The sequence below is a fragment of the Mustela nivalis genome (assembly GCF_964662115.1).
Source record: "Mustela nivalis genome assembly, chromosome: 1".
NCBI lineage: Eukaryota > Metazoa > Chordata > Mammalia > Carnivora > Mustelidae > Mustela > Mustela nivalis.
In genome coordinates, this window is record NC_139020.1 from 81683952 (window position 1) to 81699961 (window position 16010).

General features: G+C 37.3%; 1 protein-coding gene across 5 annotated transcripts in view; it reads left to right on the forward strand.

Moving 5' to 3' along the window:
- RSRC1 (arginine and serine rich coiled-coil 1) overlaps positions 1-16010 on the forward strand; it is a 377694-nt gene that overhangs the window by 9308 nt on the left and 352376 nt on the right. For 4 of the 5 annotated variants that reach the window (XM_082687410.1, XM_082687407.1, XM_082687408.1 and 1 more), the window contains exon 3: positions 485-610. In XM_082687410.1, coding sequence (XP_082543536.1) covers positions 485-610 — 126 coding nt within the window. Of the gene's footprint in view, positions 1-484; positions 639-16010 lie in introns of all 5 variants that reach the window. The other variant, XM_082687409.1, reaches the window with a different exon arrangement.

The window sequence follows — 16010 nt, forward strand, 5'->3', positions numbered from 1 at the left end:
TTCTTTGTAGATGTTAACTAGTATAGTTCTCATAACATATTATCTGATAATATTTGAAGGATTGTATCCACTGAGCACCCCTAATGTTTTAATTGGTAGCTGATCCAGTCACTAAGTTATGAATCAGTCATCTGACTCTTCAAGAAGAATAACTTTTTCTCTATTTGCTTCTAGGAAGGATTGAGAAGTAGTAAAAATGAGGTGATTCTTTAGAATCTAGATGATTTCTCTTTAATGCCTGTAAAATTTTTTTTTTTAATTTCATTTATTTATTTGAAAAAGAAAATGAGAGAGAGAACACGAGCAGGGTGAGGGGAAGAGGGAGAAGCAGACTCCCTTTTGAGCAGGGAGCCCAATGTGGGGCTTTATCCCGGGACCCTGAGATCATGACCTTAGCTGAAGGCAGATGCTTAACTGACTGAGCCACCCAGGTTCTCATAAACACTTTTTTATACAAATGACACTTGATTATATTTTATTTCAGACGCAGGCATCGATCAAGCAGTAGCTCTTCTTATGGCTCTAGAAGAAAACGAAGTCGAAGTCGTTCAAGGGGTCGAGGGAAATCCTATAGAGTTCAGAGATCTAGGTCAAAAAGCAGAACAAGAAGGTAAGTCATATCAGATATTTATGGTTTTGTAACAGACTATTTCCAAACTTAGTGATATAAAGCAACAGTCACTTCTGTTCTCATAACTTTATGATTTTGACTGAGTTCAGCTGGTGGTTCTTTTGCTAGTTTCTTCTGGGGTCACTCATCATCATTGGCTTCTCATCCTCAGTAGGCCGGCCTGGGCTTTTTCACATGATGGAGGAAATTTTTGAAGAATGTAAGTGGAGAAGCTGTAAAGTCTTTCAAGATCTTGCCTCTGTGTGTATTGGGATGAGTTTGTGTCTCCCGTAAGTTCATATGTTGAAGTCCTAACCCACAATATAACTATATTTGAACATAGGGTTGTTATTGGAGGTATTTAAGGTTAAGGTTAAATGAGGTCATAGGGTGGAGCTTTAATCCTCTAGGCCTTAAATGAAGAGGAAGGGAGAGACTTCTGTCTCTGTGAGTCTGCACTCAGAGAAAAGGCGACTTGAAGACTGTGAAAAGATGGATATTTATAATTTTTTTCAGCCAGGAAGGCAGCCCTCACCAGGAATCACATCAGCTTGCATCTTCATTTTGTACTTAAAGTCTCCAGAGCTGTGAAAGATAAATTTCTGTTGTTTTAGCTGTCCAGTCTGCAGTATTTTCTTATCACAGCCAGAACAGACTAATACACAGCTAGACTATTATACTAATACACAGACTAATACTCTGTGCTCAAGGGTCAGTAATAAAGAGAATAGCCTATCTGGAGTCAGTTGTATGTTTGGGCAATGGTAGAAAATTTGGTTTAGTAGGACGGGGATTATGGTATTGATGGTCGATAAAAGGAGGCATTCAGAAATTATTGAAGGTTTTTGAGCAGAAGAATGTTAGGATGAAAAGCATTTTAGGCAGATCAGTTTCTTTTGTCTGCTTAATTCTTCGTACTACTATTAGGCTTTACTTGTGGGAGTATATTAGCAGCCTGGTTTTGTTATTTAGGGCACAAAATTTTATAATTCACCATGTGAATCTGAAGTTGGTTAAGAGCAGTGGAGTTCAAATGTTTAGGTTTCTGGCCTTGTGTTATTTGGCCTCAGCCTCCTGTCATTTGTCATACTCCATGGCTAAGCCACTCTTGTGTTAGATGCCTTTTTTTCCATTCACGTACCCGATTTGCTAGCTTTGTTTCTTTGAGCATGCTCTTTTTTCCCCTTTCTTACAGTATCTGTACTTTATGAAACCTTCTTATCCTTTAATGTTTAGTTCTATTTAACCTTTAATTCTTTCTCAATCCTTTCTTGATTTTTCACTCCCAAGTCAAGTTTAATCCTCTTTTTTTGACCCCCCATCACATGTGGCTCCTGATTTTTAGCAATTATATTTTGAATATTATGTTTTGATTTTCTCATATATTGTAAATTCTTGAAGTATGGGGGTCCTCTTATTACCTAGCAAAATGCCTTGCTGGTAAACATTCCTTGGTTTGAGTGAATGTTTAATTGGGGGAAATGAAGTTAGGTAGAGTGTTTGGTTTTGTAGCAAGAAAATGTTTTATTATTTTATTGATTTGTAGAAGGAAAGCTTTATTTTGGTTGTATTGTTTTGTCTAAAAAGAGGCTGATTATCAGAAAACAACTTCAACTGAAGTTTCCCATCAGTGGGAACAAAAATAATAATTTATGCTTTTTATGGCCTTTTTTAGTTTATAAAGTATTTTCTCATATACTCCCATATATCGTCACATGTATCAGTCATTTATAGCTTGATTCCAAGCATCAGGGTTTTAACAGAGGGAACTTTTGTAACCACTGGAAGACTCCAGGCAATTAGGGAAGCTGTCACTGATTATTTTAACTTGAAGCATGGCAGCTGGTTGTTTGCTCAGAAGCCACTGGAAGTTTTAAGTACTCTCCTAGTTTGTAGCACCGAAGTGAGTGGTTCTCAGGATACTCACCTGGAAGCTGTTTTTCTGCCCAATTATCTACTTAAAACTGTCTCCAAAGGGGAATCTGGAAATGTTAATTGCTTTTCCTTTGCAATGCAAAGAAGACCTTAAAAAGAGTAGCAGTGGTATCTAGTCAACTACAAACTATTTAGGGTAACATGCATTTAGTAGTTTGAGTTTTGTAACTCTGTTAAGGTGTAATGCACAGTAATACCTTTATTTTGTATATTGGAAAACAAATTCAGAGGTTTATTCAAAACAGCAACTTCTCCACCTTTTGCATCAACACGTTGGCATTTAACTATGGTAACTAATCAGAAGTCACTGAAAAGTCTAAAATTTTGAGAAAATACATGCCCTATACACATATTATTTTGGAAAGTATATTTTAAGAATTAAATGAGTTTAATCTTGGTTTAACAATAAAATTGAACTCATTCCTTGAGTTTACCAAGGCTATAATTTAAACAGGGAAGATGAAAGTAGTGAGTTTTTCAAAGAAAAAAATACTGTATGATTCTAAATCTGAAGCTATGTTGTTAGTGATCTCTGCTTTTTAATAGAAATGAGTGATTTCAGTTGTGTTAAGTCAAAACTTCAGAAAACGTTACGTATGTAAAAAATTCTTGAAAGATAAAGCGTGTTCTAGGAGATGGCAGGAAGGAAGTCAAATGTGTGAAGTTTGCTGCAGTTTCCAGGGATAAGTTATAGAGTAAGCAGGTGGTTATAATTTTTATCTTAATATAATTTTTATGTTCTCAAAGTATTCACGTTGTGACACATAATGCTTCCTTTGCAACAGTGAAGAATCTGCTCCTGTTATCTACAGTACATTTACTTACTTCTTTGTTCTAGAGTACACAGAAAGTAGTTTCAGAATTGCTGATATATACCCCTGTAAAAAACAAACACAGAGTCAATAATTTAAAAAAAAAAAGATTTATGTATTTATTTTTAGAGAGAAATAGAGCAAGAACATGTGTGCGCACAAGCTGGAGGAGCAAAGGGAAAGAGAGAGAATCTTAAGCAGACTCCCTGCTGAGCATGGAGCCTGGCTTAGGGTTCAGTCTCAGGGCCCTGAGATCATGACCTGAGTTGAAAACAAGAGTTGGATGCTAAACTGACTGTGCCACCCAGGCGCCCCTAGAGTCAATAATTTTTTATGCTTTTTATCTTTACTGTGGGGGTGGTATATAGTTTTCTTTTTAACTTCACTATGGTTAGTTTCTTCAAAGACTTAGGTTTGTTTGTTTTTGTTTGTATTTCATACTGTTTTTTTATCCTGCTAAATTTAAAACTTTTATTTGCCCCCCCTTTTTTTTATTTTTAATTTCGTTATGTTTATTTATTTTTATTAATCTCTGTACCCAACATGGGGCTCGAACTCACCATCCTGAGACCAAGAGTTGCATGCTCTACTGACTGAGGCAGCCAGGCCCCCTTCCTCCCTTTATTTTAGTAGGTGAAACATTAATATGGTTCCAACAGACAGTACTGTACTAAAAAGGTATACCAGAGAAATAGCACTTCCCTTTCTCCTGTAAAGAGTTTTAATCAAGAAAGGATGCTGTATTTTGTCAAATGACTTTTTGGCATCTATTGAGAGTATTATATGGTTCTTGTTCTTTCTTTTATTAACATGGTTTATCACATTGATTGGGCGATGTTGAACCAACCAGGAATAAAACCCATTTGGTTGTGGTAAATATCCTTTAATGTACTCTTGGATCCTATCAGCTAGTATTTTGGTGAGAATTTTTGTATTCATGTTTATCAGGGATATTAGTCTGTAATTCTCCTTTTTGATGGGTTCTTTGTCTGGTTTTGGGATCAAGGTAATGCTGGTCTCATGAAATGAGTTTGAGAGTTTTCCTTCCATTTCCATTTTTTGAAACAGTTTTAGAAATAGGTATTAATTCTTCTTTCAGTGTTTGGTAGAATTCTCCTGGGAACCATCTGGCCCTGGGCTCTTACTTGTTGGGAGAATTTTGATGACTGGTTCAATTTCCTTGCTGTTATGGGTCTGTTCAGGTTTTCTATTTCTTCCTGGGTCAGATTTTATAGTTGATACATCTCTAGGAATGTGTTCATTTCTTCCAGACTGTCAAATTTGCTGGCGTATAGTTGCCCATAATATGTTCTTATAATTGTTTGTATTTCTTTGGTGTTGGTTGTGATCTCTCCTCTTTCATTCATGATTTTATTAATTTGGGTCCTTTCTCTCACTCTTTCTCTCTCCTTTTTTAATAAGTTTGGCCAAGGGTTTATCAATCTTATTAATTCTTTCAACGAACCAGCTCCTAGTTGTGTCAGTCTGTTCTACTGTTCCTTTGGTTTCCTTTTCATTGGTTTCTGCTGTGATCTTTATTATTTCTTTTCTCCTTCTGTGTTCAGGCTTTCTTTGCTGTTTTTTCTCCAGCTCCTTTAGGTGTAGGGTTAGGTTGTGTACTTGAGACCTTTCTTGGTTCTTGAGAAGAACGTGTATTGCTATATACTTTTCTCTTAGGACAGCCTTTGTTGCATCCCAAAGATTTTGAACATTTGTTTCCATGAATTTTTAAAATTCATCTTTAATTTACTGGTTGACCCATTCATTCTTTAGAAGGATGTTCTTTAGCCTCCATGTATTGAGTTTGTTCCAACCTTCCTCTTGTGCTTGAGTTCTAGTTCCAAAGCACTGGGGTCTGAAAATGCACAGGGAGTGATCCCAGTCTTTTGGTACCAGTTGAGACCTGATTTGTGACCCAGGATGTGAACTATTCTGGAGAATATTTCATGTGCCCTAGAGAAGAATGTGTATTCTGTTGCCTTGGGTTGGAATGTTCTGAATATATCTTTGATGTCCATCTGGTCCAGTGTGTCATTTAAAGCCCTCATTTTCTTGTTGATCTTTTGCTTAGACAATCTGTCCATTTCAGTGAGGAGAGTATTAATGTCCCCTACCTAGTATTGTATTATTGTCAATGTGTTTCTTTGATTTTGTTGTTAATTGGCTTATATACTTGGCAGCTCACATGTTAGGGGCATAAATATATAGATTTATTGATACTAAAATTGTCAGATCTTGTTGCATACATTCTTTAAGTATAATATAGTGTCCTTTCTCATCTCTTATTATAGTATTTGTTTTAAAATGTAATTTTAGATTAGGATTGGCACCCCAGCTTTCTGTTGGTGTCTATTAGCATGGTAAATGGTTTTCCACCCCCTCACTTTAAATATGAAGGTGTCATTGGGTCTAAGATGAGTTTCTTTCAGACAGTGTATTGATGGGTCTGGTTTTTTTATCCATTCTGATACCCTGTGTCTTTTGATTGGGACATTCAGCACATTTACATTCACGGTGACTATTGAAAGATAAGAATTTAGTGCCATTGTATAGTTTGTAAGGTGACTATTACTGTATATTGTTTCTGTTCCTTTCTGGTCTATGTTACTTTTAGACTTTTTTTTGCCTAGAGGAGCCCTTCCAATATTTCTTGTAGGGTTGGTTTGGTGATCACAAATTCTTTTAGTTTTTTTTGTCTTGGAAGCTTTTTATCTCTCTTTCTATTTTCAATGACAGTCTAGCTGAATATAGTTTTCTTGGCTGCATATTTTTCTCGTTTAATGCTCTGAATATATCATGCCAGTCCTTTCTAGCCTGCCAGGCCCCTGCGGATAGGTCTGCTGCCTATCTAATGTTCCTACCGTTTTAGGTTGCAGACCTTTTTTCCCAAGCTGCTTTCTGGATTTTCTCTGTTTCTGAGACTTATAACTTTTACTATTAGATGATAGGGTATTGACCTATTTATATTGATTTTGAAGGGTGTTCTCTGTGCCTCCTGGATTTTGATGTATCTTTCCTTCTGCAAATTAGGGATGTTCTCCACTATTATTTGCTCCAATATCTCTTCTGTCCATCTCTCTTTCTTCTTCTTCTGGGATCTCATTTATTCTAATATTGTTTTGCCTTAATGGTATCACTTATTTCTCGAATTCTCACCTTGTGATCCAGTAGTTGTTTATCTCTTTCTCAGCTTCTTTCTTCTCTTTCATTTGGTCTTCTATATCACTAATTCTCTCTTCTGCCACATTTATCCTAGCAGTTAGAGCCTTTATGTTTGATTGCACCTCATTAATAGCCTTTTTGATTTTGACTTGGTTCAATTGTACTTCTCCAGAAAGGGATTCTCTAGTATCTTCTGTGCTTTTTTCAAGACCAGCTAGCATCTGTATAATCATCATTGTGAGTCTAGTTCCAACAGCCTACTAATGTCTGTATTGATTAGGTCCCTGGCAGTCCATACTGTGTCTTGTCTTTTTTTGAGGTGAGTTTTTCCATTTTGTCATTCTGTCCAGAGAAAAATAGATCGCTGAGAGAAAAACATGTTAAAAGGGTAACAGCAACCCCAGAAAAATATACACTAAACAAATCAGAAGACACCTAAAACCGGGGGGAAGAGAAGGAAAAAAAGAATATGATCAGGCTGGTGAATAGAACAGAGCCACACACTAGATTTTGGGTATATCTTGGCCTTTTAGAAGAAACTGCTTCCTACAATTTTAAAGAAAACTTTATATATATACACAAAAATAAGGATAAATACAATGAAGTGATGGAATATGGCTTTAAAATGAAAATTTAAAAAGATTTTAAAAAAGTAATTGATAAGAGATGATGTTAGTTGAAAAAGGTAAGAAGAAAATTTCAAAAAAAGAAAAAAGAAAAGGGACAGAATGTAATCAGGCAGGTGAATAGAACAAAGCCATACACTAGATTTAGGACATATTTTGGTCAGTTAGAGGAAATTGTATCCCAAAATTTTAAAGAAAGAAAAAAATTTATATATCTTAAAAAAGAAAGTTAAATACAATGAACGAATAGAATATGACTGTAATAATGAAAATTTAAAAAAAATTTTAAAAAGCAATTGATAAGGTATAGGTTGAAAATGGAAAGAAAAAAATTAAAAAAAAAAAAGAACATTTAAAAATTAACTTTGAGAGACCAAAGAATGATGGAGAAAAAGCCATGAATTCTATGTGCTGTATTCCCCTAGCACTGGAGTTTTGGAGTTCTCATTGATGGGTAAATTTGGTCTTGGCTGGATGTTCTTTCTGACCTTCTGGGGGAGGGGCCCATTACAGTGATTCTCAAATGTCTTTGCCAAAGACATAATTGCACTGCCCTTGCCAGGGGCCAGGCTACCTAATCTGCTTGGGTTTGCTCTCGGAAGCTTTTATTGGAGGATGAGAATGAAAAGGGTGGTCTCCCAATCTCCATCCCCGGTTTATGGCAACCTGGAGCTGAAATCCCACTCCTAGGCTCTGTCTTTGAAGCTGGTTTCCCTGCTCTGATACCTAGAAGTTCTCCCACACTTAGGCAAGTGATCCTGAGACCACACTGTGACAGCCAAGGATCCTGAGACCACACTGTGCCAGCAAGGGTTCCATCCCCCACTTAGCCACTGGATCAATGTTCCTCAGTGGAGCAGACTTTTAAAAGTTCTGATTTTGTGCTCCACTGCTTTATCACTTGTGGGAGCTGGTTGATGGAAGCTCACTCCTCTCCCACCGTCAGTTTTCTGGTATATTGGCTGGGATTCACTTCTACGCACCTCCTATCTTCCAGAAAGTGGTCTCTTTTCTGTTCATGGAGTTGTTGCTATTCTTTTCTTTGATTTCCTATTGAGTTCGTGGCTGTTCAGAATGGTTTGCTAACTAGCTAGCTGAATTCTTGGGACTAGAAGAAATTTAGGTCTCCTACTCTCCCTGCCATTTTGCTCAACCTCCTGAGAAATGGTTGTAATGCAGTTTTGGTTTTCATTTTTTTTTTTTTTTAAGATTTATTTATTTGACAGAGAGAGATCACAAGTAGACGGAGAGGCAGACAGAGAGGGAGAGAGATAGAGGGAAACAGGCTCCCTGCTGAGCAGAGAGCCCGACCCTGAGATCATGACCTGAGCCGAAGGCAGAGGCTTAACCCACTGAGCCACCCAGGCGCCCCTGGTTTTCATTTTTTATCATAAGTGAGTTTGAACATCTTTTTATATGTTTGGGGCCATTTTTCTATTGTTTTTGTGAGTAAATTTTCTCTTCATGTCTTTTGGGTTTTTGGTATTGTTTAAATTTTTTTAAATTTTAGGGTTACTTACTCAGTAGATTAACCCTTTAGATGTAATACATATGGCAAATATTTTCTCTTAGTTTTTCAGTTGTCTTTTGTGTTTGTTCATGCTATTTGTTCGCCATGCAGAAGGTTTTTATGCAATCAGATATATCACTCAATGCTTCTTTCCTTCATTTCTTATATTCAGAATATGGAGAAATTCCTTGCTTCCATCCAGATAAAGGGATATTTACTGATGTATCTTTTTTTATTTTTTAAAGATTTTATTTATTTATTTGACAGAAAGATTACAAGTAGGCGGAGAGTCAGGCAGAGAGAGAGAAAGAAGCAGGCTCCCGCTGAGCAAAGAGCCCGATGCGGGGCTCGATCCCAGGACACTGAGATCATGACCTGAGCCGAAGGCAGCGGCTTAATCCACTGAGCAACCCAGGCGCCCCTTACTGATGTATCTTTACAGCATACCTGTTTATTTCATTTTTTACATACATGTCTTTTGTATGTGTGGATTTATTCTTGTCAGTGATAATGAGGTATGGATCAATTGTTTTTTCAGTTGATTGTTGTCACATCACCTCTTTATTTAAATAGGGCCATCTTTGCCCCAGTGATGTATGGTGCCCCTCTTTATTGATACACTAAATTGCATTAGTACTTGGGTCTTTTTCTTGAGTGTGCATATTCCACTAGTCTGCTTTTCATTTATGCACTAGTACCACACTTCTAATTATAGGAACTTAACTGTGTGTGTGTGTGTGTGTGTGTGTTGTGTTGTTGTTGTTATCTGTTTGTTTTTGTTTTTTTAGAGAGCTGGGGAAGGGGCAGAGGGAAAGAGAGAATCCCAGGCAGTCTCCACACTCCAGAGCTCGACCTGGGGCTTGATCTCACGACTCTGAGAGCATGACCTGAGCCAAAATCAAGATTTGGTCCTTTAACCAGCTGAGCCACTCAGGTGCCCCAGAAACTTCACAGTATACTTTAATGTTCGGTAAGGCTAAGTCCCTCTTTGACTTTTAGCTTTCCTTTTTCAGTGTTATTTTGGCTGTTATTTTCATGTGAACTCTTTATTTTCTCATATAAACTTTGATATTAACTCATTTAAGTCCAGTAAAAACTTTTTGGTGTCTTTATTGGGAATTCATTAAACTTCCAAATTATGGAGAACTGCCATCTTTGTCATGTTGAGTTGTTCTAAGAGCAGAGGGATCGTTTTTCATTTGTTTTAGGCAAGTCTTTTTGTGATCCAGTAGTGTTTTAAAGTTTTCCTCATATAAACCTTGCTAATTTCTTCTTCTTTATTTTTATTAGCTCAGCATTATTGTGCCCTACCCTTAACCAGGCTGTGTGTGTATGTTTTAAAGATTTTTTAAAAATAATGATTCAACAATTTTCTCAAAAGATTTCATTTATTTAGTTGACAGAGAGAGAGAAAGGGAGAGTCTGTATAAGCAGGAGCGGGATTGTGAGAAGCAGGCTCCCTGCTCAGTAGGGAGCCCAATGTGGGGCTCCATCCCAGGACCCCGAAATTATAACCTGAGCCAAAGGCAGATATTTAACCAGCTGAGCCACCCAGGCACCCCCGTGTTGTTCTTTTAAATACAATTTACATTAGTTTGTACAGCATAACGATGCCACAGATTTATATGTTATGCTAAGCTCATCACAAATGTAGCTATCATCTGTCACTGTATAACACTATTATTGTACTGTTGACTACATTCCCTATGTTATTCCTTTTATCCCCATGAAATATTCATTCCAGAATTGGAAACCTGTGCCTCCCATTTGTCTTCACCCATTTTGCCCATCCCTCAACCCTTTCCCATCTGGCAACCATCAATTTGTTTCTTTGTTTATGGGTCTTATTCTGCTTTTTATGTTTACTTGTTTGTTTTGTTTTTTAGATTCCACATAAAAGTGAAATCATATATTATTTTTCTTTGTCTGACTTATTTAACCCCCTAGGTATTGCAAATGGCAAGGTCTCATTCTTTTTTATGGTTCAGTAGTACTCTATGTGTGTGTGTGTGTGTGTGTGTGTGTGTGCGCGCGCGTGCGCATGACACACATTTGTATACATATTTATAGTATTTTTATTTTTAAATTTTTGAGGAACCTGCATACTGTTTTCCACAGTGATTGCACTGGTTTTCATTCCTTCCAATAGTGCATGAGGGTTCCGTTTTCTCTGCATCCTTGCCAACGAATATTTCTCGTTTTTTTAATTCTAGCCATTCTGACAGGTAATATTAAGTAATATTTTAATGTGGTTTTGATTTGCATTTCTCTGATGATGAGTATGTTCAGCATCTTTTCATTTGTCTGTTGGCCATCTAAATGTTATCTCTTTTTAGAAAACTTACATGAGTCCTCCGCCCATTTATTACTTGGATAGTGTGTGTGTGTGTGTGTGTGTGTGTGTGTCTGTCTCGGTTTGGTGTTGGGCTGTAGAAGTTCTTTAGAGACTTTGAATATTACCTCTTATCAAATATATTATTTGCAAATATCTGTTCTCATTCAGTAGTTTACCCTTTTGTTGATGGTTTCCTTCACAGTGCAAAAGCTTTTTATTTTGGTGTAGTTCCAAAAGTATATTTTTGCTTTTGTTTCCCTTACCTGAGGAGACATATCTAGAAAACTATCGCTAAAGCTGATGCAGATTACTACCTATTTTCTAGAAGTTTTATGGTTTCAGTCTCACATTTAGGTCTTTATTTTTGTGTGTAGTATAAGAAAGTGGTCCAGTTTCATTTTCTTTTCATGTACCTGTCTAGTTTTCCCAATACCATTTGTTGAAGACTGCTTTTTTCCATTGTATATTCTTGCCTCCTTTTTCATACTAAACCGTATGGGTTTATGTGTGGTCTCTATTCTGTTCCATTGATCGGTGTGTCTATTTTTTGTGTTATTACCATACTGTTTTGATTACCGTAGTTTTGTAGTGCACCTTGAAACTGGGGATTATGATACCTGCAGCTCTTTTTTTTCTTTTTTTCCTCTTGAGATTGCTTTGGATCTTTAGTTTTGACTATAGTTCCATACAAATTTTAGGATTGTTTGTTTTCTAGTTCTGTGAAAAATGTTGGTATTTTGATAAGGGTTGCATTAAATCTATAGATTGCTTTGGTTAGGATGGACATTTCAACAGTATTTGTTCTTGGGGCACCTGGGTGGCTTAGTCGGTTAAGTGGCTGCCTTCAGCTCAGGTCATGATCCCAGCGTCCTGGGATCGAGCCCTGCATTGGGCTCTCTGCTCAGTGGAGAGCCTGCTTCTCCCTCTCCCTCTGCCTACCTCTCTGCCTACTTGCGATCTTTCTCTATCTCTTTGTCAAATAAATAAATAAAATCTTTAAAAAACCAAAGCAACAATATTTGTTCTTTCAGTTCATGAGCATGGAATATCTTTCCATTCATTTGTATCATCTTCAGTATCTTTAATCAGTGTTTTATAGTTCTCAGAACAGAGGTCTTAAATCTCTTTGGTTATGTTTATTCCTATGTTTTTCTGTGCAATTTTAAATGGGATTTTTTTTTCATTTCTGTCTGCTTCTTCACTATTAGTGTATAGAAATATAATACATTTCTGTATATTAGCTTTGCATCATGAGACTTTATTAAATTGACTTATTCTAGTAGTTTTTGGTGGAGTCTTTAGTGTTTTCTGTATGTCATGTCATCTGCAAATAGTGACAGTTTTATATCTTCCCTACCAATTTATTTAGTTATTTATTTTTAAAAGTTTTATTTATTTATTTGACAGACCGAGATCACAAGTAGGCAGAGAGGCAGGCAGAGAGAGAGGAAGGGAAGCAGGCTCCCTGCCGAGCAGAGAGCCTGATGTGGGGCTCATGACCTGAGCCGAAGGCAGAGGCTTTAACCCACTGAGCCACCCAGGCTCCCCTCTTCCTTACTAATTTAGATGGCTTTTATTTCTTTTTTCTGATTGTTGTGGCTAGGACTTCCACTACTATGTGTGATAGAAGTGACAAGAACAGACTTCCTTGTCTTGTTCCTGATCTTAAGGGATAAACTCTCAGTTTTTCATCTCTCAGTATGATGTTTGTTGCGGGTTTTTCATATATAGCCTTTCTTAGGTTGAGGTATATTCCTTCTAAACCTGCTTCATTGAGGGTTTTATCATGAATGGGTATTGTACTTTGTTAGATGCTTTTTCTGCAACTATTATGATATCTTTTGTGATGATTGTATGGTTTATATCCTTTCTCCTGTTAAATAGATGTATTACTTTGATTGATTTGTGAATATTGAACTGCCCTTGCATCCCAGGAATAAATCCCACTTGATCATGGTGAATGATATTTTTATTTAATGTATTGTTAGATTTGGTTTGCTAGTATGTTTTGGGGGATTTTTGCACCTATGTTCATGAGAGATGTTTGCTTATGTTCTCTTTCTTTTGTGGTGTCTTTATCTGGTTTTGGTATCAGGGTAAAACTGGCTACATAGAATGAATTTGGAAATTTTCCTTACTCTTCTAGTTTTGGAATAATCTGAGGAGAATAATAATAACTCTAATAAAAATGTTTGGTAGAATTTACCTGCAAAGCCATCTTGTTCTGGACTTTTGTTTGTTGGAAATTTTTCGATTATTTTTTCAATTTCATTACTAGTAATCTGTCTGTGTTCAAATTTTCTGTTTCTTCCTGATGTGGTTCTGGGATGTTATATTTCTAGGAGTTTATCCATCTCTTCTAGGTTGCCCATTTTATGGCATATATTTTTTCATAGTATTCTTTTATAACCTTTGTATTTCTGAGGTGTAGGTTCTTTCATTTCTGATTTTATTTGAGTTCTCTCTTTTTTTTTTTTATTTTGTTGATTGAATCTGGCTAAAGCTTTGTCAATTTTGTTGATCTTTTTTAAAGAACTACCTATTGATTTTGTTCATCTCTTAATTATTTTAGTCTCTAACTTATTTCTGCTCCAATCTTTACTCTTTCCTTCTTTCAACTGGCTTCGGTCTTTGCTTTTTTTTTTTTTTTTTTTAGCTCCTTTAGGTATAAGTTTAGATTGTTTATTTCAGATTTTTCTTGTTTCTTGAGGTAGGCCTGTATTGCTGTTACCTTCCCCTCTTAGAAGAGCTTTTTTTTTTTAGCGATTTTATTTATTTGACAGAGAGAGACATCACAAGTGGGCTGAGAGAGAGGGGGAAGCAGGCTCCCCTTTTTTTTTTAATTTTCAGCATAACAGTATTCATTATTTTTTCACCACACCCAGTGCTCCATGCAATCTGTGCCCTCTATAATACCCACCACCTGGTATCCCAACCTCCCCTCCAACCCTCCCAACCCCCCGCCACTTCAAATCGCTCAGATTGTTTTTCAGAGTTCATAGTCTCTCCCGACATGGGGCTTGATCCCAGGACCCTGAGATCATGATCTGAGCCAAAGGCAGAGGCCCAACCCACTGAGCCACCCAGGTGCCCCTCTTAGAACAGTTTTTCCTGCATCCCTAAGATTTTCAAGCATTGTGTTTTCATTTTAATTTGTCTCTGTGTATTTTTTAATTTCCTCTTTGATTTCTTGGTTGACCCATTCATTGTTTAGTAGCATTTTTTTTGTTTTGTTTGGTTTGGTTTTGCTTTAAGATTTTACTCATTTATTTGACACAGAGAAAGAGAGAGAGAGAGTACAAGTGCACAAGCAGGGGGAGCTGCAGGCAGAGGGACAGGGAGAAGCAGACTCCCTGCTGAGCAGGGAGCCCAACTTAGAGCTTGATCTCAGGACCCTGGGATCATGACCTGTGCCAAAGGTAGACGCTTAACTGACTGAGCCACCTAGGTGCCCTTAGTGGTGTGTTGTTTTTTTTTTTTTTTTTCAAAGATTTTATTTATTTATTTGACAGAGAGAGATCACAAGTAGATGGAGAGGCAGGTAGAGAGAGAGAGAGGGAAGCAGGCTCCCTGCTGAGCAGAGAGCCCGATGCGGGACTCGATCCCAGGACCCTGAGATCATGACCTGAGCCGAAGGCAGCGGCTTAACCCACTGAGCCACCCAGGCGCCCCAGTGGCATGTTTTTTAATCTCCATCTATTTGTGTTCCTTCCAGATTTTCACTTGTGATTAATTTCTCGTTTTATACTGTTGTGGTTTGAAAAGATGCATGATATGATTTCAGTCTTTTTGAATTTATTCAGACTTGTTTTGTGACCCAAAATGCCATCTGTTCTGGAGAATGTGCCATGGGTTCCTAAAAAGAATGGGTTTTCTACTGGTTTTAGGTGGAGTGTTCTGAATATGTTAGGTCCATCTGGTCCAATGTGTCGTTCATAGCCACTGTTTTCTTGTTGATTTTCTTTCTGGAAGATTTATCCATTGATGTAAGTAGGTGTTAAAGTCTCCTACAGTGATTGTATGACTGTTAATTTCTTTCCTCATCTGTTAATAGTTGCCTTATATATTTTGGTGCTTCCGTGTTGGGTACATAAATATTTACAATTGGTATATCCTCTTGTTGGATTGTTCCCTTTATCATTTTGTAGTGTTTTTCTTTGTCCCTTTCTACATTACTGTTTTGGTTTTTTTTTTTTTTTTTAAGATTTTATGTATTTATTTGACAGAGATCACAAATAGGCAGAGAGATAGGTGGGGTAGAGGGGGAAGCAGGCTCCTTGCTAAGCAGAGAGCCTGATGCAGGGCTTGATCCCAGGATCTGAGATCATGACCCGAGCCAATGGCAGAGGCTTAACTCACTGAGCCACCCAGGTGACCCGTTACATTATTGTTTTAAAATCTAATTTGTCTGAGGTTAGTACTGTGACCCCAGCTTTCTTTTTGCTCCCATTTGCATGGTAAATGTTTTTCTCTCCCTTCATCTTCAGTCTGCATGGGTCTTTAGTTCTGAAGTGAGTCTCTTTTAGGCAGCATGCTATGGGTGTTACTTTAAAAAATATTTATTTACTTATTTATTAAGGATTTTATCTATTCATTTGACAGACAGAGATCACAAGGAGGCAGAGAGGCAGGCAGAGAGAGGGAAGCAGGCTCCCCACCGAGCAGAGAGCCTGAATGCAGGGCTTGATCCCAGGACCCTGGGATCATGATGCGAGCTGAAGGCAGAGGCTTTAACTCACTGAGCCACCCAGGTGCCCCCTATGATTTTTTTATTATTATGTTCAGTTAACCAATATTTAGTACATTAGTTTTTGATGTAATGTTCAATAATTCATTAGTTGTGCATAACACCCAGTGCTCATCACCTTAATATCTATCACCTGGTTACCCCATCCCCCATTCCCCTCCTTTCTGTAACCCTCAGTTTGTTTCCTGGAGTCCAGAATCTCTCATGGTTTGTCTCCCTCTGATTTCTTCCCATTCAGTTTTCCCTCCCTCTCTGATCCTCTGCACTATTCCT